The sequence below is a fragment of the Chiloscyllium punctatum genome, chromosome 17 (assembly GCF_047496795.1).
Source record: "Chiloscyllium punctatum isolate Juve2018m chromosome 17, sChiPun1.3, whole genome shotgun sequence".
NCBI classification, from domain to species: Eukaryota; Metazoa; Chordata; class Chondrichthyes; order Orectolobiformes; family Hemiscylliidae; genus Chiloscyllium; species Chiloscyllium punctatum.
The window spans coordinates 73,397,988-73,424,114 of NC_092755.1; the positions used below are offsets into that span (position 1 = coordinate 73,397,988).

At 40.1% G+C, this 26,127-nt stretch overlaps 1 protein-coding gene across 1 annotated transcript in view; it reads right to left on the bottom strand.

Moving 5' to 3' along the window:
• Positions 1 to 26,127, bottom strand: part of cfap251 (cilia and flagella associated protein 251) — a 77,904-nt gene that overhangs the window by 28,197 nt on the left and 23,580 nt on the right. The window contains exons 6-13 of the mRNA XM_072586971.1: positions 24,931 to 25,039; positions 20,768 to 20,848; positions 17,209 to 17,286; positions 13,124 to 13,168; positions 12,039 to 12,253; positions 8,238 to 8,432; positions 3,711 to 3,961; positions 2,977 to 3,128 (exon numbers count right to left, since the gene is read on the bottom strand). Coding sequence (XP_072443072.1) covers positions 2,977 to 3,128; positions 3,711 to 3,961; positions 8,238 to 8,432; positions 12,039 to 12,253; positions 13,124 to 13,168; positions 17,209 to 17,286; positions 20,768 to 20,848; positions 24,931 to 25,039 — 1,126 coding nt within the window. The remainder of the gene's footprint in view (positions 1 to 2,976; positions 3,129 to 3,710; positions 3,962 to 8,237; positions 8,433 to 12,038; positions 12,254 to 13,123; positions 13,169 to 17,208; positions 17,287 to 20,767; positions 20,849 to 24,930; positions 25,040 to 26,127) is intronic.

Genomic DNA, 26,127 nt, shown 5'->3' on the forward strand with positions numbered 1-26,127 from the left:
TGCTTTTCCATCACCACACTCTCCACAGTGGGTAATATAAGACTAAAAGCTGAATTTGATAAAGATACCACATGAGATACAATAAATAATAGAATTCAAACTATCTCTACAGATAAAAGCAGCCTGAGAGGCCCAAAGGAGTATAGCAATAAACTTTGAAATGTGAATGAACAGGCTGCGTAGAAAGATCCCAAGGCTTAAAGATTATAGCTTCTATTAAACACCATGAGATCATGAGAATATGAGGCTGGACATAGGAATGCTCATAATTGTTTAGGTGTTTGACTGGATTGGCTGGATGGATGAGGAAGGATGGGCTGTAACCATGTTGTATGTGTTCATTATAATACAGAAATGTATTAAAAATACTGCTTTTTACTGTACAAGTTAGAGTGTGTCATTGATCCATTTTCTGATCTGAGCCAAAGATGAAGTGAATAATTGAGCTTGTACATCGAGGTCAGATTCAGGGAAGATCCTTTAGCCCTCCCCCTGCTTTAACCAGTTTCAGCATGAATAAACTTCCACTTGCCTGAGTTCTGCCTGCTTCCTGAGTTTTCATTCCCTGTCAGGGGAAAACGCTCCTACACACACCAAACGCCTTCTTCACTATCCTATCTACCTGCGACTCCACCTTCAAGGAACTATGAACCTGCACTCCAAAGTCTCCTTGTTCAGCAGCACTCTACAGGATCTTACCACTGAGTGTACAAGTCCTGCCCTGATTTGTCTTTCCAAAATGCATCTCATTAATTACGTTACTCACCAGAATTAACTTCGCCTTCCCAATTCACCTCTTCCAATTAGGATCCTCTACCTTTCAAAAAACTCAAATGCACCAATGGGCACGTACCCGTTAATGGCCATAATACACAGAAGCAGAAGTGGGCTCAGTAAGTCTGCTCTGCCATTTAATAAAGTCATGGCTGACCTGATAATCCTCAACTCCATTTTTATGCCTTTTCCCCCATAACCCTTGATTCCCTTAGTGATTAAAAATCTGTCTACACCCAGTCATGATTATATATAATGACCCCACCCCAACAGCCCTAGTGGGAAAGAATTCCACACATTCACAACTATCTGAGAGAAGAAATTCATTCTCATCTCTGTCTTAAATAAGCAACCCCCTTCCTCTGAGTTTATGCTGTCTGGTCCTAGAACTCTCCCAACATTTTCGCCTCTAACCTGTGAAGTTTCTCTAAAATTCTTGTATATTTCAATAAGGTCACTTCTCATTCTTCTATATTCCAATTATTACAGGCCCAATCTACTTAACCTCTCCTCATAAGACAGTCCCTCCATACCTGCAAATAGCTGTGTGAACCTTCTTTGGACTGTCTGCAATGCAAGGGTATCTTTCCATAGATAAGCAAACCAAAACTATTCAGCGTATTCCAGCTGTGGTCTGACTAATTCCTTATATAGCTTTAGCAAAACTTCTCTATTTTTATAATCCATTCCCTCTGAAAGAAAGGCCAGCATTCCATTTGCCTTCCCAATTACCTGTTGAACTTGGGTGCCAACTTTTTTATAATTTGTGGACAAGGATAAATCCCTGTAGTTTTCTGTAGTCTGTCTCTCAGCTTTTCTATTCTTCCTGCCAAAATGCATAACCTCACATTTCTCCACACAACATTCCAACTGTTAAGTTTTTGCCCACTCACTTAATCTGTCTCTATCCCTCTATAGACTCCCTATGTCATTTCACCCTACCTGCCTTTGCACCTATTTCTGTGTCATATGTGAATTTGCCAACAGCATGTTCACTTCTGTCATTAATGTACATTGTAAGCAATTGTGGCCTATGACTGATCCCTGTGGCACCCCACTAAATACAGTTTTCCATCCTGAAAATGCCCTCTTTATCTCAACATTCTGTCTTCTATCAATTAGACAAACCTTTATTCATATTAAATACTACTTCCAGAACCCAGTGACACAGTGGCTCATTGGTGAGCACTACTGCCTCACAGCGCCAGGGACTTGGATTTAGCTCCAGTCTCGGGTGACTGTCTGTGTGGAATTCGCACATTCTCCCAGTGTCTATGTGGGTTTCCTCCCACAGTCTAAAGTTGTGCAGCTTAGGTGAATTGGCCATGCTGAATAGTGTTCAGGGATGTGTAGGTTAGGTAAGAGGAAAATGAAGGGTAATGGGTTTGGGTGGGTTACTCTTTGGAGGTTTGGTGTCAACTTGTTGGGCCAAAGGGCCTGTTTCCACACTGTAGTTATTCTAATTCTAAAACAATGCTGGGCTCTTATCTTACTAAACTGCCTCTTGTGCAGTACCTTAATGAACACCTATCGGAAATTCAAATATATCTGTTCCTTCCTTTTTATCTATCTTGCTTGTTACATCCTCAAAAAGGCCTATTAAATGTATCTGTCTTTATGTCACTGACATGAAGCAATGCTGACTCTGATAATGTATTTCTAAATGCTCTGCTCTGACAACTTTTGTAATACTCTAATGGTCTAGTAAGTCATAATTTCTTTTGAACACCTTCTCCATCCATGAAAAGTTATTTTAATAAGTTTGAAGAGGAATGTGTTTAGAAAAAAGAAAGGTCTTGCAGATTTGTTTTTAAAAATTAACATCTTTGTTCGTTTTTGTCTTTTGTACTTTTATGTCTTTTACCTAATGAGTATGATCCATCTTTACCTCATTTTCCAGTACAATTATTTAAATATAAATTATATTTCTTATCCTTTACTTCCTTCTTTGTCATCTGTGAAGATTCTGTAATCTAATTGGCTGAGCAGGTTGCTTACATGTTCCCTGCTCTCAGGTGGGCCCTGCAGAGAGTGTCACATTCAAACTACCAATGGAAGACTGGAGATCTATACCTTCAAGTTCCTAAAAAATGAATGCCAAAAACTGTAGGCTGCTGATAGCAAAATACAAGTATACATATGTTTGTATCAAGTTCTTCTATCGATTAGTCTAAACAATTAATAAATATTTGAAAAACTTACTACTGTTGCTAAGAATCTGGAATCATGTGAGAATGTAATCTGAGTAATAGCATCTCTGGCATATTGGAATGGTTCTGGCAACTCATCAGTCAGAGAAAGTGCATCAAGGATGTGTACACATCCATCAGTAAATCCAACTCCCAACATTGAACCTACAGGAATAAGAAAGTGGGACTTTGCCAATGAAAAAGTCAGTAATGAAAATAATGAACAGAATTACTTTTTTCCATCAAATCTTGATGTAGTTCCAAGGCATACATAAAAACAAATGGGGTGCAGTTTAAAACAGGATGTTAATTCACTACAAGTCCTTGTCACATTCCTAATGTGGATGAATTTCAAATCAAGATTCTCTAAGTGGTATCTTATTAATACGGACGATAACCCCATTAAAAAGATGGCAACCTGAAAAAAATGGCAGTTTTGAATGAACATGAAACTTAACATCAAACTGCAGTCAAGTCATCACTAATTAGAAGCCTCAAAGAAAGGCAAGCAGATAGTTGGTGTGTAAAATAGAAAAATATCACACTGCTGCATTCAGAGTTACAGTTCTGAGGTTGTTGATGGAGCAAAGTGGAGGCAGCTTTACCCTTCCACCTGATACCTAAGCTCACAGCACTGATGCCTATAGGTGTCTGAAATGGAGAGTACATACATCATCATCAAAAACATTACATGTTTTAATATGCATAAAATAATATTTACATATTTTAAAATTGTTAATGCAATACCTGCTTTGTTATAAGTCACACATTGAATATAATTTCCTGTTCCAAAAAGCCTGCTGCAGACAGGTTCCTTCTTCTCATAGTTCCACACCTTTAGGAGTCCACAATAGCTTCCCATGCAGATGAACGGTTGAGCAGGATTACATGCTATAGCGTGTACTGCTGCACCATGCTCCTGCAATAACATTTCAAGCTTGCACCCATTTCCAGTTACGTGAGCCACTGTTGCATCAACTGTCGCTACAACAAAGTTTCTACATTGAAATAAACACACAAAAAGCAGATAAGATTAAGAAAACATCTTTATAACTTTGGCAATAAGTTCAATTCTGCTTTTCAAATGCTAATTAGTTGTGATACCTTGAAAAGAGACAAATAGGTTGGAAAGATCAGTAAATTTTAATAAGGACATGTTTAGAAATATTTGTAATAGTCAGAAACAATATATATCACATATTTTATATGATTAATCCTACATCATGAGGATAAAGTAGTAGCAACAGTGGAGCTGCCAAATATATAATTTCAAATTAAGTTGTTGGGTTAAAGATGAAGCAATATATATTTTCTTCAGCCACACAATCATCTTCTCTATTCTGTTCCTATACTCACCTAGCACATGAAGTAGTCTCCTGCCTAGTTTCCCAGAATCTGCCTGCAGGATCTCATTCCTCTTTCTACATATCTATTCCCAAAATGTTGCAACATTCAAATTCCTTTTCTTTTACTTATTAGCTATCTTTTATTTTCAGCAAGAAGCTAAACAGAATGAGGTAAGGCATTAAAAATTGAACAGCTTCCTTTCTGCTCATTTTTAATATTAATTCATACATCGTGGTTTAATGTTATAAGTAAAACAGTAAAAGTCCTACTTTAAAAGATGTGTAATTCAACTATTTGTGTTAACTTGATTAAATTAAATCATATTATTATATTTAAACAACACATTATTACATCTTAAAACAGTTTCCCTACCCTTGTAAGTTTCCTATTAGGTTTTTTATTAGATTTTTTATAATACATTTAAAAATAATTCTTCATCTATCCTCAGCACATGCTGCAAATATTTTTAATTGCTACTAATTTGTATTAAAATGATGTTTATTTCTGTATGAAAACAAAGAAAAATAATCAATTTATAATAAACTATTACAGCTTGAGAACATCTTGCAACTATCACTGATTTACAGAAGAAAAGACCCACATTTACTGCTTTTCACAAACAGTCCAAAAGAGTTAACAGCCAATTATGCACTTTTGAAATCTAGTGACTGTTTTAAAGGCAGCAGTCAATTTGTATAGAGCAAGTGCCCACAAATAGCAGTGAAATAATCCTCACTATTTTTGTGATTTTCTTTGAGGAACAGCTTTTTTGGTTGGGATGCCAGGCATTTTTTCAAAATGTGCCAAAGCATTTCTGATGTCCACCTAAGAGGGTAGATAAGGCATTGGTTTAATATCTTATCTGAAAGACAGTCCCTCTATCAAAGATGCTGCAAAAGTTTACCTTTGTATCTAATCCTAACTAATCTAATCCTGGTTTCCTGTACTCTGCCCATACAATTTTGTTTCCTTAATGAAGCAATTATTTTGTTTTATAAAAATGATTTCTGAAATATATCAAAGGAACAAATGCAAGATAGACCAAATATGTGTAAGGCCTTTGGTTTGAATTATTTCCACAATTATTAGTATTTGTTAGGGAGACTGATAAGACAGGCATGACATTTGTAAAGTTGTCATAGTCCGACTGGACCATATAGTTCCTCTCTCTCATTAGATAGAGATGACCAGCAGTGGTTTAACCTGAGGATCACCAGACCTCAGGTTAGGGGAGAGGTTGAGAAGGACAGTCCTTTAATGATAACCTCAGTAATTTAACTCTAACCTCAGTGATTGTTGGTGCATCACAAACTAGCCATCCAGCCAAATGAGCTAACCAATAGGGCAGGGCTTGTTGCAAGGTTTCAATATGTCACTCAAAACAGTTCCAGAGTCATTGGAAAATTGTTCCACAGTCAGTCAGTGGAGTTAGAAGATAGATAGAGACAGAGGCACACTCTATGCAGAAGGAAAATGGCTAAGCTGAGATGGCTCAGCTAATTGTCGAATGCAGTCAGAAAGCAGGAAGAAGTTCGAGGAGTCAGCAGATGCATAAATGGTAGTGTAACTGACGCTCAGTAAAATGATTAGAGTAGTTTGATAGCCCTGTGTAGTTCCTGAGTCAGGGAAGGTCTCAGAAAAGTCAGTATGCCATATTACTTCCGTGCAGCTGTGAGTTCCTCTATTAAAATCTGGCCTGATATTTCTATTTTCAAGTAATATCGCAATTCAAGCTATTGATAAACAATAAATAGGCCTCATAAATCCAGTAGGAAATTTAGAAGAAACTTCTCTAGCCAGTAATTGATTAGAATGTAGAAATATAAATGATTTGGATGTGAGCATAAGAGGTATAGTTAGTAAGTTTGCAGATGACACCAAAATTGGAGGTGTAGTGGACAGTGAAGAAGGTTACCTCAGATTACAACGGGATCTTGATCAGATGGGCCAATGGGCTGAGAAGTGGCAGATGGAGTTTAATTCAGATAAATGCGAGGTCTGCATTTTGGGAAAGCAAATTTTAGCAGGACTTATACACTTAATGGTAAGGTCCTAGGGAGTGTTGTTGAACAAAGAGACCTTGGAGTGCAGGTTCATAGTTCCTTGAAAGTGGAGTCGCAGATAGATAGAATCGTGAAGAAGGCGTTTGGTATGCTTTCCTTTATTGGTCAGAGTATTAAGTACAGGAGTTGGGAAGGTCATGTTGCGGCTGTACAGGACATTGTTTAGGCCACTGTTGGAATATTGCGTGCAATTCTGGTCTCCTTCCTATCGGAAAAATTTTGTGAAAATTGAGAGGGTTCAGAAAAGATTTACAAGGATGTTGCCAGGGTTGGAGGATTTGAGCTATCGGGAGCTATAGCTATAGCCTGAACAGGCTGTTTTACCTGGAGCGTCGGAGGCTGAGGGGTGACCTTATAGAGGTTTACAAAATTATGAGGGGCATGGATAGGATAAAGAGACAAAGTCTTTTCCCTGGGGTCAGGGAGTCCAGAACTAGAGGGGTTTAGGGTGAGAGGGGAAAGATATAAAAGAGACCTAAGGGGCAACTTTTTCACACAGAGGGTGGTATGGGTATGGAATGAGCTGCCAGAGGAAGTGGTGGAGGCTGGTACAATTGCATCATTTAAGAGGTATTTGGATGGGTATATGAATAAAAAGGGTTTGGAGGAATGTGGGCCGGGTGCTGGCAGGTGGAACTAGATTGGGTTGGGAGAGCTGGTCGGCATGGACGCGTCAGACTGAAGGGTCTGTTTCCATGCTGTACATCTCTATGACTATGACTCTATAAGCTCTTGCAGAGAATCATCACAGAGATGACAAATCAAATGGCCTCCTTCTGTGCTGTAATAATGCTGTGATTCTATGATTAAGATTAGTTGAGGCAAATAGCGTTGCTACATTTAAGAGGTAGCGGGATGACTATGAAAGATAACGCTAGCTGAAGCAGGGTGGCAGATGCCTGGGCAGCATTAACACAGGTATGACCTATTGGGTTCACTGGCCTGATTGAAGAGCTTATGTTCGAAACATCAACTGTCCTGCTCCTCGGATGCTGACTGACCTGCTGTGCTTTTTCAGCACCACCCTCTTCGACTCTGATTTTCAGCATCTGCAGTTCTCACTTTCTCCATCTTGTGTCTATGGCCATACTACCCAAAGAGGGTCAGAAGTCACATCACATGACAGAAAGCTGTAGTCCAACAGGTGAGGGGGCAACAGTCTGAAAGCTTGTGATTTCAAATAAACCTGGTGTTGGACTATAACTTGGTGTCGTGTAACTTCTGACCTTGTCCACCCCGGGCATGTCCATATCAATACAATTTGAAAACATATAATCACATCTAATCATGGAAGCACGGGCAGATTCAGGCCTATTAAGGCTCCTGAGGTACAGTGGTACTGTCCCTCCTTCTGAGCCAGGAGACCTGGGTTCAGGTCCCACTTGCTCTAGAGGTGTGCAACATCTCTGAACAGGTTGATTCAAAATCTATGTACATTTTAACACATGGTTTATTGCCAGTATGCCTTACCAGTTCTTGTTTAAGACCACCACTGACAGAAACAGTGATAGAGGAGCCATTGTCTGAGCTCAGAGATGAAAAATAAGAATTGCCATTTGGATAAGATACCAGAAAGTGACTACATCTGATAAAAGTGAAACCACCTTCAAGAGAGGAGGTGAGGGGTGATATTGCTGGAAAAAAAAGCGAAAAACATTGAGCTCTCCAAAGGCGAGAAAATGTGAAAGGTTCATCCCAAATATCTATAAAGCCTCACGTTGAATTAATATGTTTTGTACAAAAGAGATAGTGCATATACTTAAGGATTTGCTACATTTTTAACACAACCAGGATATTTCAAGTAATACTGCTTGACCATATGAAATGAATAGCAACATTTAGATAAAATAAGAACATCATTAACCTGACAATAAATTGCTCAGCACTGATGGTCGACTGTGATGGGTAAGAGGTTTTCTCATTGGCTTTGGTAGCTGGTTGGCTGGAGAAGGAAATGGAACTGATGGCTCCCAGGTTGAAGTTACTATACCAATTAAGTAAGCAAAGCTGCTCATCATAGAACTTGATGCAACCTTTGACATCACAAGTCACTATATACCTGTAATGAACAGCAAAAAATGCAGTCAGCATCATACAAATATAAACAATTTAATGCTTTTGCTGATAGATTTGACTTAAATAATATTTCAACACTATTAGATTAAAATAATTTCCCCAACAACATACAGACAAAGCACATGCTTACGTCTGTATACAATTAATTGCCCTAACCTAGAACAGGTTGTTAGTCTGAAGCCATGTCCTACAGCTTGAGGTGCAAGTGTTTAACTGACTAGGAATCTTTCCAGCTGTTCTTTCCATTTGCAGGTTGATAATCAATCTATGAGGCCAAATCATAAATGGTCTTCATGAAGTGTGGCTTGAATCCTGAGTTTCTTGTCTCAGAGACAACGATGCTGCCACTGAGCCTCATTTAAGCATCATTGCTATCACAAAAATAATAAGATGGGCATGTAGATGCAAACTTCATGTCTTTAATTTCCCATTCTAAAATGAAAATAACAAATACCTTCCTAGTTATTAAAGCCACCACTCAACTCCTTCTATCAGCTGCAGCACTTTTAGAAAGACATTGGTGGGCGATGCCAATGACACTACTTCCTTATCAGAGTCAAGATGTAGAGGGACTCCTAGCACTTGAGATCAGAGCAGAGATCACCATAAATGACCAACTTACAGAAATATAGAGAAATATGTTCTTTCAACACCACAGAAGAAAATCAGACAGAATCTTCACAGCCCTGTAAGCTGCATGGCTGTGCAACTGTTCTGAAGTTTCCAAGCGCACAGCACGCACTCTGAATGACATGGGAATTCATGAACCAGTTAGGAAAATAGGGTGAGATCGGAGAAATGAGATTCTTGATGTCCAGAGAAGAAGGTCTGATTCTTCAAACAGACTTTGAATAATAAGACAGAAGTCTCCCTACGGAGCAGTGAGTAGTTGACTGCACTATTTGCACACATTAGCTTGTCATTACTACCTAATCTCATCTCATTGATATGCAGTTTGTGTCGTGAGCCAGAGGGAAACTAGATGGTGACAATTCCCAATATGAAACTCAGACCAGGTGACAAGTATTCCTGATGAAGGGCTTTTGCCCAAAAAGTTGATTCTCCTGCTCCTGGAATGCTGCCGGACCTGCTGTGCTTTTCCAGCACCACACTCTCGACTGGTGACAAGTATCCCCTGTAAGCTGCATGGCTGTGCAACTGCTCTGAAGTTCCAAGCGTACAGCACGCACTCTGAATGACATGCTGATGTAGTGATATCCAATTCTGGAAGTCACAGCCACAAAGAAAAATTAGGGGAAACTTAGCCAGTAAATCCACTTGCTTTTCCAGGCCTCCATCTGGGACAGCAATCCCCAGTATCTTGTGGTACTCTCCATGTAACCACCCATTGCCCCCATTCACAGTGATTGGCTTTGGACCCATATCAACCTCTCTACACCTTGGCATATCTCCAAAACACTCACAATGTAGTTCTGCACAATAATGCTGAGCTTTGGAGCGCACTAATGCTACATTACTGCCATTTCATGGATTTAACAAGGATGCATCTCAGAATTCCTTGTTTACTTCTTAATGCACACTCACTCTGCATCTATTTGTATCTCTGCCTTACTTGACCTTTTTCCATTTTGCAAACTCCATCAAAGTTTAAAAGCTCACAGTACTCTGTGTCTGTGCTAAAAGGCAAGTCATGATAAAAGTAGCTTGTCATGGTTGTCAGAGTGATGAGTCATGTTAGCGGATATGTTGCTGTACAGCACTGGGCTATATCAATCTCACGCCTACGCTACATGCCAGCAACTTACATGGCAAACACACAGAATGTATTTCAACCAAGTGGCCATGTCTCAAAGTCTAAGGGGTATACTCTTCAGTCAAGCAAAGGGAAAGGCCTTCAGTCAGAGGGTCCCACCACAGTAACTAAAGGGCAGCATCAGTTATCAGTCTAGGGGATTGGACATGGTCAGTCAGCTGCTTGGAACAGTCATGATTAATGGAGCTGTATCACTACAGTCCAGGGAGTGGCTACAGTCACTGATGCAGATCCAGGGCAATTATTTGGACAGTCACACTAAAATGAGTGAGGGAGCTGCACAGAGGTCTGTCAGAGATTGGTCAGTGTCAGTTGGGCCATCCAGTTGGGTGTCAGAGGTGTGGGCCACGTCAGTCCTGGAGTCATCTCAGTGAAAATCAAGTGGGTTATCAGGGGGCACTGATATGACAGGGAATTTGGGGAAGTGAATCTGAGTTCAAAACCAGAACTGAACATATGAGGCGGGTGGGAAGACATCACTATCACCTCTGTGAAGCCAAAGTAATCACGGGTGACCTGAAGAGTGGAACCTGTGGGCAACAATTCATAAAGACATTCTAAGATCTCATAGGCTGACAATGGCACAGAACTGACTTCCTCTCCCCTATTGTTATTATGCTCTTGTATACTATTTGCCCTTTCTGGGTCCAGTGAGGTGGCAGGAAAAGTAGCAATGATCAAACAGCACTCACAATCTCCTGCTGTATTTGTGTGATATGGCTTGTACTCCGGATGTCATGGTAGTTGAGTGGCTAGGTAGAATAGCCATGGGGAATGCAGGCTTACAGGGAGAGGTGGGTCTGGGTGGGATGCTCTTCAGTGGGTCAATGTGGATTCAATGGGCTGAATAGCCTATTTCCACACTCTCAGTATTCTATGGTTTCTATTCTACTGCATTCATTGGAATAAAATCCACTAAGTAAAAGATCCACGTGAACACATTTTATGAACCTGCTTGGCAAAGCAAAGATTATTAAACTGTCATCTGCGTGTGATACGAATGACTGCCCACTTTACTAAGGACCTGTCTTGTTTCTTATATTCCCACACAGGTTCATTGGAAGCATGACCAATGGATCTAGCCACAGACAGGGTTATTGTCACTGTTATTGTGATGTAGAGGTACAGGGAGTTAGAGGAGTATCAGAATGTGCCAAGAAGCTGATAACCAGCACCAATCTCCAGGCGGCACCATACGGTCTCAGCATAAAGATGTCTCAGTTGAACACCCCCTCAGGATTCACAGGAAGTACATAAGGCCAGAGTCTATCATCCTCAATGCCGTTTCCTCCAGAAGAGTGAGGCACAATGTCGCCAAAGACTGAGTATGCTCTGGGGCTCTGTAACAGAACTATGCCAACTGCCAGTGTTGGACCCAAGACATGAAGGAGTGGGTGGCCATCCTCTCCCAGTTCCTTATCACTACTTGGAACAAAGTTTATAAACATACTCCTTCCCTGTGTTTATAATTCCACTGGTGAAATGATGTATAAGCATTCTTATGTTAAGAATTAATCTTTGAAAATTATTAATTGAATCACAAGGTCCCCCTGAAACAGGAGTATTTTTGGAGTCCAGAAATAAATTCCTCCAGCAAATAATGAGAATTTTTTTCAGCATTAACAATACACACATTTTATTTTTGGAATGTGCATCTTTGAAATATGTACTATACCAGAAACCAGTTTTGTTAAGAGACCAGAGACCAGAAATTAAATAAAAATATGCATTTTCTCATGCTGAAGAACAATTTTGAATGATTACACATCTGAATTCTGCAAAGAATTCACTGCTGATAGCCTGCCTTTCCCTCACCTGTCAGACACAGTGACCACTGTAATGCTATCACTTTGTAGATTCATCAGTTTTAGAGCTTTTTTTTTGTATGATTTTACTGCATCAAGTTGAATTTGTGGTGCGCTCACTGTGTCCCAGATAACCAAATTCCCTGCGGAAGTAGCAGTAAGTACTTGTGAAGGAGTCAGATGAAAAACTGATTGACTGTAGAGTCCGACAATCTTGTTAAATGTCTGTGGAAGAAAAGATATTGGTGGTAAAATTTAAGCAGTAAACCAGCTGACCAGAAATAGATAAATGCCAATCTTCCTACAACATTCATTATCAGTGAGTAGCTAGTTAAAAATATTGAGAACCATTGTTGAAAAGTTATTTACAGTACATGATCTATATGATTTATTTCTTTGTCTTTAAACCTCTTTAGTTTTTAAGCCGAATGCCTGTTCTAAAGTATTAGCCTCTCAGCTCTTAGCAGCATGCAGAGGGCTTTCTTGGTGAACTGGGTTTAAGTATCATATGCTTCACAAGTGTATAATAACATTTCTGAGCAGATTGGAAAATAATTCTGATTCTTGGGGGAAAAATGAACAGGTTACTAAGTTGAATGATCAGACATGATCAAAATGAATGGCAGAGCAGACTTGAGTGGCCAACTCCAACTCCTATTTTCAAAGTTTCTATTAGAGATTGCCCACCAGTAGCTCTTCCCTGAGTTTTCTTCCCACTGCCTGAAAAGCTCAGAGCTTTTTGTGGTACACCTGAATCAGAAACTACACAAAGATAGACATGAACAGTATTTTTAAGGTGTTTATAGCTCTTTTGTGGAAAAAGTTATTACGTGGCAATTAATTGAATGATTTTGTTTTGATTCTGTTCCACATACTGGCTATTCTATAGGAAAAAGAAAATGCCTAATCTCCAGTTTCAATGCAGGCTTGTTAATTTAAAATTGTGAATAATTTTCAAAACACTGCATGGATTGTGAAAAATACGGAATAGCTTGTCTTTAGAAACTCAAATTAATTTTGCCTTTAACTTATAATATACATATAGCTTGAATCAGTTATCATATAGAAATTGAATAATTAAATATTATTACTTACTTCATCCGTAAGGATTGGTGATGCAAATTCCAACTGATTGTCTTTCTATTATGCAAAAGAGATTTTATTAATGCAGAGGTTTCTATCAACAGTACTGTACATAATTTCATATTTATTTGAATTTGCATTGCATTTTGAATCTGAAATGGACTGTTTTTGTTAAGCAAAAGTATTAAGAGATTGAATTGAATTGAATTTATTATCACGTGTATCGAGGCAGAGTGAAAAGCTTTGTCTTGCGAGCAATACAGGCAGATCACAGAGTTAAGTCACACAGATAAGTAAATAATAAGTAAACAGCAGCAAAAACAAAAGCACAGGTACAGGCGAATGTTAGGAGTTTGTGAGTCCATTCAATATTCTAACAACAGCAGGGTAGAAACTGTTTTGAAACCGGCTGGTGTGTGTGTGTGTTCAGGCTTTTGTACCTTCTCCCTGATGGTAGAGGTTGTAAAAAAACATTGCCAGGGTGAGATGGATCTTTGAGAATGCTGGCAACCTTTCCTTGACAGTGAGTCTGGTAGATGGATTCAAGAGATGGGAGGTTGGCCTTTGTGATTGTCCGGGCCGAGTTCACCACTCTCTGTAACCGTCTCCAATCTTGAATAGTACAGTTGCCATAGCAGGTAGTGATACATCCAGATAGAATGCTCTTGATGGCACACCTATAAACCTTGGCAAGGATACTCACTGTCATGCCAAATTTCCTCAGCTTCCTGACGAAGAAGAGATGTTGCCGGGCTTTTGTAACCAGTGCATCTACATGAAGAGTCCAAGAAAGCTTGTTGTGGATGACCACTCCCAGGAGCTTGACACTCTCCACTCATTCCATCACTCTGCTGTTAATGTGTAGGGGGGACATGAGTAATATCCTGCCGAAAGTCAATGAAGAGTTCCTTGGTTTTGCCAGCATTGAGAGCTAGGTTGTTCTCAGTGCATCATTTTTCCAGGTCTTCCACCTTTCATCTGTCGTCTGTTTTCATCGCCATCTGAGATTTGACCAACTATGGTGGTGTCATCAGTGAACTTGTAAATGGCATTAGCCTGGTATATGGCGACACAGTCCTGGGTATACAATGAGTAAAGTAGGGGGCTGAGTACGCAACGTGGGGGGGGGGGGGGGGGCTCCAGTGTTGAATGTTAATGAGGATGAAATATTGTCCCCAATCTTCACTGATTGTGGCCTGTGGATAGGGAAACTGAGGATCAAATTGTAGAGAGTGGGGCTTAGTCTGAGATCGCATTAGTAGGGGAATGGATCTGGGTGGGTTACTCTTTGGAGGGTCGGCGCAGACTCGTTGGGCCGAAGGGCTTGTTTCCGCACTGTAGGGAATCTAATCTAATCTAATCTCATTACTAAATTTAGTAATTAGTCTCAAGGGGGTAATAGTGTTGAAAGCTGAACTGTAGTCAATGAGTAGGATTCTTACGTAGCTGTTCTTGGTGTCAAGATGTTCTCAGGGGGGAGTGAAGGGCAATTGATATGGCATCTGACATGGAACTGTTGATTCAATAGGCAAATTGGAGAGGTCAAGAATAGTGGGGAGGCTGGAGTTGATTAATGCCATGTTCAGCCTTTCAAAGTATTTCATGACCACTGGGCTGTAGTCATTGAGACATGCTGCATGAGCCTTCTTAGGCACAGGGATGATGTTGGCCTCTTGAAACAGGCAGGGACAGTGGCCTGCTGCAGGGAGATGTTGGAGATATTCGAGATGACCTCTGCCAGTTGATTTGTGCGTTCCCTGAGTGTATGGCCTGGTACTCCATCTGGTCCCATCACTTTCCTTGGATTCACATGAAGGAAAACTGATCTGACCTCTGATGCAGTGACTGTTGGGATAGGTTCGTCAGGACTTGTCAGAATAGGTGTTACCTCTCCACCGAAATTCTGTTCAAAGCGAGCACAGAAGGCGTTGAGATGACCTGGAAGGGATGTGTCATCATCTGCTATCTTGCACTATTTCTTTGTAGAATCTGTGATGTCATTCACTCCTTGCCATAGTTGCCGGTGTCTGTCTGGGTCTCTAGTTTGGATCAGTATTGGTCCTTGGCTGTCTTAATGGCTCTGCAAAGGTCATACTTGGATTCCTTATATTTGAGTGTGTCTCCTGATCTGAAGGCCTCATGCCTGTTTTTAGCAGGTTGTGTATGTCCTGATTCATCCAGGGTTTCCTATTGGGGAACACCAGATTGACTTCCTCGGTATGCAATCCTCCACACACTTGCTGATAAATGGTGCTGGTATACTCGTCCAACGTACCTGCGGACTGTTTGAACATCTCTTGTGGGAAAAGATCTGCCACCCTGCCTACCCACAGCAAGGCCACAGAAAATCAAGCCTATCCAAACCATACAAGAAACACCCAGAATGCCTCAGCATTGACCAAACAAGCTGACAAGGGAAACCAGACATGAACATAGTCACTCGCAGACCAGGGAATACACTTCCCAAACTAACAATAAGCTTCCTGGACTCGATCAACACAGCTGTCCCAAAGCCGTTAGGGCAGTCTTGTACCCCAGTGATACCAAAGACGCACAAAGGACAGATCAGGCGGAGAGACACCAGAATACTTCGCTCACAGGACAGCAACAATGGAAACATCTTACTGCTTTAAAAGGGACATTCTCACCTACCCTCAAAAAGAGCTGAAATCTCCTGATCCCATTAAAAACTGATTGATGCTGCCAGGATGCAACATTATATCTACAATCAGGACATCCTTCTGACAACTGCTTTGCGATTATCACCATTGTAACTGGATTACTTTTACTTAATTATCAAATACATTGTATTTTCCCTATTTTTAATGAACATCTTTGTACAAGATTCCTATGAAACGTGGCTTGACTTTCAGCTCAGGGAAGAGAGTTCCGGCTATCCTGTGCTGTTTCAGCTTGGTCAATTTCTCTTCCGCGATATCACTGTGTTAATAAACTGTTTGTTAATTTCACTTTGATCTGTGTTTTGTGATCTCTGCTCTATTGGGCTAATTTCTCCAACATGGCCGATCAGCCAGCAGGTAAATGGAGTTAGGCTATAAATCAGCCACAATCTCATGGCTGGAGGGCTGAATGGCACATTCCTGTTTTTATGTTCCTTTTACATGCAATCTCTCAAAATGTTTCTTAAAATTAAATGCCAGTTATGTTTCTGATTGCTCGTTATAAGGAATATTAGTGGAGAACTGCACAGTCAGAAACATTGGTCGACAAGCAAGACAGATCATTCAGTAACAACTTCTCCTTATATATTTTCCATTCCTAATAATGAGTTATTACTATAATGTGACAAGCTGGCATAGGTAGCTTCCATTGTAAATAATTGCAGAGGAATTTATATACTGGAACCTTAATATTCAGAAAAGAATACATGACATTCAAAGAGTGCTAAAGCACCCTGCGGGGTCTGTCCCAATTATTTGCTATTGTCTCATTGTACTTCAACTGAAGATCACAATTGATGTTAACTCTTCCTATGTTATGGACATCAAATAGTGCACTAAAACAAAAAAAATCATTAATTTTATTCAACATTTTCTGCAGTTGAGCTGGAACAGACAAAACATTATGAATGTCCTTAACTGATCTTAGGAATTAATAAGTAGCTACAATTATTTGAATTTCCTAGCTAGTGCCATCCACAAGAGGCGCTTGAAGAGACTGGCAATACTTGCAGCTCAACATCCCAGTTGCCTGATACATCAGATTTCCTGCAAAGAGCATTAGATCAATTTGGATGTATAAAATAATAAGGAAATAGCTCAGAGATGACCACCAAGTTAGTTATACATATTTCAAAACCTTGATAAACCCTTTATAAATGAAAATCCCTTTTAAAAATAAAAATTAAGTGACAGTGATGTATGTTAATTATTTAACATTATATGTCAGTAAATTATACAGTTATCCAAGTTTTGACTCTTAGACAGAACTGTAAACTACAAGCCTTGATCAGAAGCCTTTCTGTAAATGTCAGCTCTTATTTGTACCCAGCTTCTAATGTACGCCAAACAAAATAAAAACAGGTTGCTTGAAGTAAATAACTGGGTCACATTCTGTTAATATGCAATTAAACTCACCCAAGTATAGAACACAACTTCAGTTTTACTGTTGCTGAGCAGTTCAGTATTATCTTCAGGATTAAAAAGTACAAATGTCTGGAAAAAAATGCAACGGAGAAACTTATGAAAAACAATCAAGTTGCTTATAAGTCAACTCCAAATAATTGTGAAAAATTACTTTAGATCAAAAATAAAATCAAAAACCATTTCCAATCCAATCAATTAGATTAATTTCTGATTACTGCAAATTATAGTGAAGCAAAACTAAATTACACAAATGGCAGATCCAATGCTAATACTGCAGCACAATAATTAGCTTTAGAAATCATAAAGTATTGACATTAGAAGATAAATTTGGTAAATTTATGATGAACTGGTCACATTCTCAAAACAAATTAAATGCATAATAGCAACATATTAAAATGAGTTTTGATGTAAGATAAATATGAAAACAACTGAATTGAACTAAACCTTTCAAATATTTGATTATAAAACAAATATGTTTATGTAGAGAAACCTATTAATTTGCCTTTGTAAGAGTCAAATGAAACCAGATATAAAATTATGATCAACACATATTTACCATATGTTAAAAATATTATTTCTGCATTAGCTTCCTGTTAGCACTTTTCCATTATAAATTCCACATTTATAATGGAAATGCTTATGTAAACATGCAATACAGTAATTACAACTGCTCCTAAATAAAGCACAGCAGGGGAAACCTAATTAAATCGTGACAAATATATCTTCAGTACACTGTTCTGCTATAAATGTGGGCACAGAACATTATAAAGACAATGTAGAATATATGGACCAAAGTCAGAACTGAGCCATATTTGCACAACTGTTCCAATTATTCCAAGCCACCTTAATTCACTTTGTGTGCCAGCAACATTTGCTGTTCACCAAATACAAGAGTTTTAACATGAGTACATGGGTGCAATTGGGTGTGGTTGTGGAGATATTTTGGTTGCATTAATAAAACAGTTACAAATCTCAACTACAATCCATTTCACAGGTTTAACCAGTCAATTCTCCTAACCTGTTTTAAATTGATCTTTCATCAGATCACCCTCATAAAAAAAAGCCTCTTCCCAGGATGGAGGACAATACATTGTATCTTTCACCTTAGCTGACCTTCAGGCTTGCTCTGGCCCGACTAGAAGGCATGTCTGTTAATAAGGCTGATTTCCAAGCAAAAACAATGATGGATGCTGTCGATGTCACAGAATACGTGGAAAACCCAGACATTCAGGGCTGAATTTTGGAAGGAAAGCGGTGCAGCCCAGCAGCGGTGCAGCTCAGCAACAGTGCAGCCCAGCCATGGTGCAACTCAGCATCAGTGCAGCTCAGCATCAGGGGGTGCAGCCCAGCAGTGGTGCATTCAACAGTAGTATAGCCCAGCAGCAGTGTAGACCAGCAGCAGTGCAGCCCAGCAGTGGGGGGGGGGGGGTGCAGCCCAGCAACATTGCAGCTCAGCAGCGGGGGTGGGCCTCAGTAGTGAGTGCTGCCGGGATTGCAAGCAGGAGCAGGAAGAAGATCAATGGCCACTGGAATGCGATAGAGCTTTAGGATGGGGAGGAATGTGTGAACTCATGGAGATGGAAGAGAAATGTAGGGGAGATTGTATTTTGAAAGACAGGCAATGAGGAATCAAGCGAGGATGGCATCTTGATGACAGGTGGCTCTGATGCACACAAGGAAACTTATGTGTTTCCCTCCACCTCATTCCTTTTTCAAATTGGCCTCAGAAGCTGACCTTCAATTAGTTATTTAAATGTAGTGGGAGTCCTGATGATTTCAGTGCCAACTCATCTTGTACGCTATGAGTGACAATTCGGGTGCTGGCTGAAAGGATTGTGGCCTTGCATTCAAAATATGAATGCTGCTGAAAATATGCCCAACTGTGGGACGCCAAATTCAGTTCCAGGTTTCCTCTGCACTACCTGGAGAGATACTTGCTCCTTTCGCACCCATGAAGTGCTAAGCAGGAAGATCCATGAGTAACTTGCTCAACCTGCACCAATTAAGGCCCTTAAGTGGTCAAGTTAAGAGGCCCAACTCACCACTGGTATGATTACCTGCCTTCCTGGCATGTGAGAAAAGTAACTGCTGTCTTAATGGGGAACCAGGTCAAGCTGCCGTCTGAGTTTGGTGAGGAGGCCTCCATTTGCCTGAGTGTGAAGAAAATAAGGAGCAAAGTTTGGGGTAAAGGGGATAGCCATTGAAAACCATCTACTACCCTGGCCTCCAACCTCCCTGAGCCCCTCTGTTTGAGAAGAAGATTGACATTTGCACCATTTCAACCACTTATCGCTCAATACTGATGATGTATAGGACCATGATGCTGCTGGCTTCTGATTAGAGAACAGCTTCTAGCAGTGGGAAGAGGGAGTTTCGGTAGTGAGGCTTCTGACTGGATGAGAAGCTGACTGGGTCAGTTGTTGAAGCACACATTGGTGTTTGATCCAGTAAATGTTTGCCTGGCTGGGGATGGGGGAGCTAATTACCCCTGAAGTCACCTACAGTTGCACTAAATTCCAGACCTGGAATCAGTTGTTTCTTCATAGTTGTGTCTGAAGGTTATAGGTTTGTATCTCACTCCAGGATCTAAGCATGTAATCTAAGATGACAGTATACTACTGGGGAAATGGTGTATTATCAGCTTCGGTGCCTTTCAGATGAATACTCAAACTATCTTCCACATGCTTAAGTGCAAAGTAACAATTTCATGTCACAAACTGAAGAAAGATAGGAAGTTCTCCTGCTGCCATAGTTAACATTTCTCCCTCTAAACAATACTGTTAAACACTAAGTGATCATTCATTTTCATTGTTGTTAGGTCTCACTGTATGCAGAATGGCAGCCATGTTTATCAATATCAGAAAAAGGTCACTGCACGTCAAAGCTACTCATTGCAATATGAATTGCTTTGAAATAGTTCAGTGAGAGAAAGCAAACATGTTTAAGTTATCGGCTGTGGTTGAGTTGGTAACACGCTCACCTTGTCAGAAAATCTCAAGACACCACTTCAGATTCTTCTACTTAAAAAAATACAGACTGACACCTCCATGCGATACTTCAGCGGAACTGTATGTAATATCAGAGGTGCCATCTTTCCGATCAGATGTTAAACCAAGGTCCTTTCTGCCTTGTAGGATGTGAAAGATCTATGGCAGCATTTTGAGGAACTACAGGGAGTTCCCACCAGATTTGGCCAACATCACACAAAACAACAACTAATATATGCTCCTTGTTTCACTGTATGTAAATGGAGGCAAGAATATTGACAGCATATGGCTGAACTTCTGCTCTGTTACCTCAGAGCCAGAGATTCTCTGTGTAGGAAAACAAGCCACCAAGAAATGTTCCATAATACTGTAAGATAAGGAACAGAGTTGAGCCATTTGGCCCCTTTATTCTGCTCCACCATTGAGAAACAATGTAAGACTTTGAAATGACAGTGTACACAACATGAGAATTTCATCTACAATGATTATGGTCTTTGACTTAATTTTAATGTACCTTAACTGACACAAAAATTGTAATTTATGATCATGTTTTTTAAACGTACCTGAAAGCTAAAGGCTGGACTGAGGTCCACAGAACAAAGTGGTCCTTTTGTTTCTGAAGTCCAGTCCCAGATAGACATGCGCTAAAAAAAAAGTTCAAAATGCACAATTTCAGGCACAATGACAGTGAATAATTAATGAAGGACAAAATTCAATTTCCTTTGCAGCAATAAAATTTTATATCTTTGTTTGAATCTCTCCAATCAAACATGCATTCTCCCAAAGCATTGAAATGAATCTAACTAAGATCCCAAATTGAATTCAATGTGTTTGTGGTGGATCATTTCACTTCACCCTCAATATCCAGCTCAAATGGATAGTCCTCCCTCGTTTGCGTTCATAACTATCCTATCATAGCCACTATTCCCACACTGCACTCTATTGTCTCACAAGAATTTATTTCTGCCTCCTCCTCTTTATTATACTTATGCTCTTTCAACTTCATTTTGAACCATGGGCTGGGATTGGGACTGGAACAGGAGCAGAGGTACTTTTAAACAAATTCACCCAGAAAGATTATGGATCCCCCAACCAGTCCAGAACATGCTAGCATATTCAAATTGAGAGTGAAGAGGGAGAGTCAAGAACCTAAATTAACATCCTACCTTGAGGATCTTGCTAACAAACTCAGGGGGGAAAGGAGGTAATTTTCAATTTCTAAGCAATCAAACCTGACTGCGTGGTGCACATCTCATTAGATTAGATTACTTACAGTGTGGAAACAGGCCCTTCGGCCCAACAAGTCCACTCCGCCCCGCCGAAACGCAACTCACCCATACCCCTACATCTACCCCTTACCTAACACTACGGGCAATTTAGCATGGCCAATTCACCTGACCTGCACATGTTTGGACTGTGGGAGGAAACCGGAGCACCCGGAGAAAACCCACGCAGACACGGGGAGAATGTGCAAACTCCACACAGTCAGTTGCCTGAGGTGGGAATTGAACCCGTAGTGTTAGGTAAAAGGGTAAATGTAGGGGAATGGGTTGTGCTAACCACTGTGCCACCATGCCGCTGTTGGATTTACTTTGGAAAAAAAATGTTTCTACACAGAGAAACTTTGAAAACTGGGAAATCAAGTTCCAGTTGTTTCATTGACCATTTGGTCATCTTGGACACTTCTTCCACAAGGCAGCAGCAGGCCCATCATGGCTGCCATCTGCCTTTGCCCTTTATGCTCTAATTGGTTGCTGAACATGCCTCCAGCCCAATTTAGGCTTTGAAGAGGAAATTACCTGAGGAATTCAGAAGAGTTGAATGGTTGGGACACAGAACTTAACTGGTTGCCCAAATTAAAAATCAAGCCGCTGGAGTTAATTTCCAAAATAAGCCATTACTTCTCTTCCCTCAATATCTGGATTATGAGAATGCTCACCAGCACCTTAGATGAGTTATAATTTCCTTCAATGAATCATTGAGAGACCCCACTGTTATTAATTCAATATCCCAGGAACAGCTCCCATCCTCTTCACCAACCAGTGATTCAGGTTCTGATATCCTTTTTAACCTTGAGCTGACTTTCCAACTCATTACTCATCCATCACAAATATATGTTACTTTGGCCCATGTAACAGCACCCACCTCATGCTCACATCAGCCCACTTGCCACTGAAAATTTAATCCATGCCTCAGACACTGGTGGATGCAATGATTCTGATGCATTTCTGCTAAAACTCTAATATTTCAGTTTCCATCAAATTGTCATCAGAGAAACCTCTCCTGCTGATGTTCTATCCTACTAAAAATTTTACCAAAAATTGGATAAGTGTCAATTTTAGGATTATCATCGAGGGTTTCCCTCCATTTGTTCCAGTGGGTCCTCTCATGCAATTCTCCATGCCTTTCCTCATTATTTATGTAGCACAGCTCTATGATGCCGCACTTGTGCTACGGTGTATTTAGCAATGGCAGAAGTATCTGCCTCTGCATGGACTCCCAGCGCCAGTACCATATTTAAAACCCAGCTGTACACCAGGTTATGAGCTATCAACCTGGAGCTGCCCTTCGCAGTTTTAGATTACTTAGTGTGGAAACAGGCCCTTCGGCCCAACAAGTCCACACCGACCCGCCAAAGCGCAACCCACCCAGACCCATTCCCCTACATTTACCCTTTTACCTAACACTACGGGCAATTTAGCATGGCCAATTCAACCTGCACTTTTTTGGACTGTTGGAGGAAACCGGAGCACCCAGAGTTCAAGGGCTACGAAATAAAGAGAAGTTTCTGAGGGCACATGGGTAGCACATGTAATACTCCATTATAAATGCAGCCTCATATTTTCATTATCACCTGTCTAATTGAATGTCATTTACAGGAGTCAAAGCTACACAGATTACTCATCCTTAGCAATGCTCTCTTAGAATTGTGCTTAAGGGAGTACTACTATTTTCCTAATGCCCAGCATAACATTGTTCAACGTGACAGCATCACCAAGTGGAAATGGTTGAAAATGTTCACTTTCATTCAACAGCAAAAGCAAAGAGGAAACATACAAAGAAAAAGCTGCATTTATTTTGCAAAAAGACAATGAATGATTACGCCCAGCTCACATCTACAGGCACTGGAAGTCAATTGAGTCCTGTCTGGCTCGTTGCATTTGATGCTGCACTGCTTGACCATACTGAAGGTAATGAGCCTCCTGCTCAATATCCTCCCCTGCCTCCTCAAAGACTGCTGCCACTTTCCCAGCTCTCCAGAGTCCATTACATCCCCTTTCTGTCCGCTCCAATTGTGCAAAGCTCAGCCTGCTAGAATTTACCGCACACTTTGTCTGGACTTAATTGTGTTGGAGGTGGGTGAGTGACAGGGTTCAGGTATAATACTAGCCCACCTAATTAAATGTTCTTCCCACCTCCATATTCACAAGAGCAGGATTCACCTACGGGCAGTGAAGAGTGACAAACTCCAGGAAGAAAGGCAGTGAGATCACTGCAGATGGCCAAACTATGTCCTTGTAAAGTTCTCTTGTTTCAGGAACCAATCTTTCAAATTAATTGCATACATTGTTTTGCAGTTTAAAGAAAGTGAAATAGGGAAGCCAGTTAGACTAATGGCTGTTGTAAATATTTAGCAAAGGACAGAATGATTGAATATCTTGAAAACAGTCAGCTGATCAGGGAAAGCTCGGATCTCTGAAGGGGAAGCCATGTCTAAAAACTTGATCAATTGTTTTGAAGAGACAACAAAAAGAATGTCAATTATTGTTAGTTGTATGGCTTTCCAGAGATATTTGGTAAAGTTCCTCATTAAGAAACATTCAGTTGGAGTCCACACTTTTGTGGGAGAGTTTTATTTCATTTAGTCAAACTCCATAAAACCCATACCCCACTACTCACCTTTTTTTTTCTCAGAACTGATTTTACATATAATGTAATATTTTTAATCTATTAAATTCCACTGTTCACTGACTCCCCATATACTTACATCTAATTTAAATCTAATTTACTCTTAATTAATATATCCATAATTTTCACATTTCTTTAGGTCTCAGCATTCCTTCAGGTCATATTAGATGATAACAGATTCCCTTTCTCTTTTCAGATAAATCAATCTATAGTTTAAAAAAAAGCAAACAAAACAACAACAGATTATGTTCCCAAATCTTTCTTTGCAGATTGCAGCTCAGAGCTTTCTTTTACCAGAATATCCATCAGTTTCTTAGAACTTGCTGCTTTCTTTGTAAAACAATAGGAGACTGCTGCTATCCACTCATTTCAATTTGCAGATCTCGCCATTCTCCATCACCTGCCTCAAAACTGCAACATCAACTATTCATCTGTTTTCAGATGGTGGCTCAGTGGATAGCACTGCTGCCTCACAGCACCAGGGACCTGGGTTCAATTCCACCAATGGATGTTTATCTATGTGGTGTGGAGTTTGTACATTTTACTTGCGTCTGCGTGGGTTTTCTCCCACAGTCTAAAGATATGCAGGTTAGATGGATTAACCATTGGAAATCTATAGGTTGGGTGGGATATTCTTTACAGGGTCAATGTGGACTTGATGGGCCAATGGCTTGTGTTCTCATGTAATGCATAATTATTTGCCAATAAACAATATTCTTATTTTCTGGGACAAAATATTTATGCATGTGTTATCATAGAGCTAATTAATAAAAAGATATTCAAAGAGGTAAATGGAAAACCATAATCCTTTGTGCACCTGTACTGTTCCCCTGCCAACTGTTGCTAGGTACTTCGCATCCTGAGTCATAGCCATGGCACCAACTCCACCCTCTGGGTGACAATCAAACAGTGTTTGCACAGGTATACTGGAACGCAAAAGAGCAAATAGATAGTGATTACAAAATAGATATGTTCAACATTACAATTTACATAATTATATGCAACACATCATCTCCTTTATGATTATGCAAAAAACATATTTTTAGAAACAAATATTAGCTCAGTAATATGAAGTAGATTAATAATAGAAATGGAACCTTTGATGTACCCAGCATTATCATCAGGTAGCCCTCCGTCCCATAATTAGATACAAGGCTTTTGCTCTGTAGCTTTCAAAGACACTTCGAATCATAGAGACGTACAGCATGGAAACAGACCCTTCGGTCTGACTCGTCCATGCTGACTAGATATCCTAACCTAATCTAGTCCCATTTGCCAGCTCTTGCTCCATATCCCTCTCAACCCTTCCTATTCATATACCCATCCACCTGACTTTTAAATGTCGTAATTGTATCAGCCTCCACCACTTTCTCTGGCAGCTCATTCCATTAATACACCACCCTCTGTGTGAAAAGATTGCCCCTTATGCCCCTTTTAAATCTTTCCCTTCTCACCCTAAACCTATGTCATCTAGTTCTGGATTCTCCAATCCTAGGGAAAACAAATATCTTGTCTATTTACCTTATCCGTGCCCCTCAAGATTTTATAAGCTTTTATAAGGTGACTTTTATAAGTCTCCAAAGCTCCAGGGAAGACAGCCCCAGCCTATTCAGCTTCTCCCTATATTTCAACCCCCCCAACCTTGGCAACATCCTTGTAAATCTTTTCTGAACCGTTTCAAGTTTCACAACATCCTTCCAATCGCACTTGCACAAACGCAGAAGAGACATGCCTCCATAAGATATTTTTCCACTTGTTACATCAGCTATTTGTGGCCTAACTGAAACTGCTAAGGTATGAGGAGTACTATTTTCAATCTAATTAGTCCTGGGCTATAGAAACGTGCTGACAAGGAACTAAACTGCCATTATCTAAATTAATTTCTCATCGGTCCTTATGGTAACCCAGGAGAAAGAGAATAGTTGTCTGTGCCAGACTTTAATTCTGATCACGACTTTGTAATGCCTGCCCCAACTCAAAATTTATTTTCAATACTAATTAAGCATTTTGACTG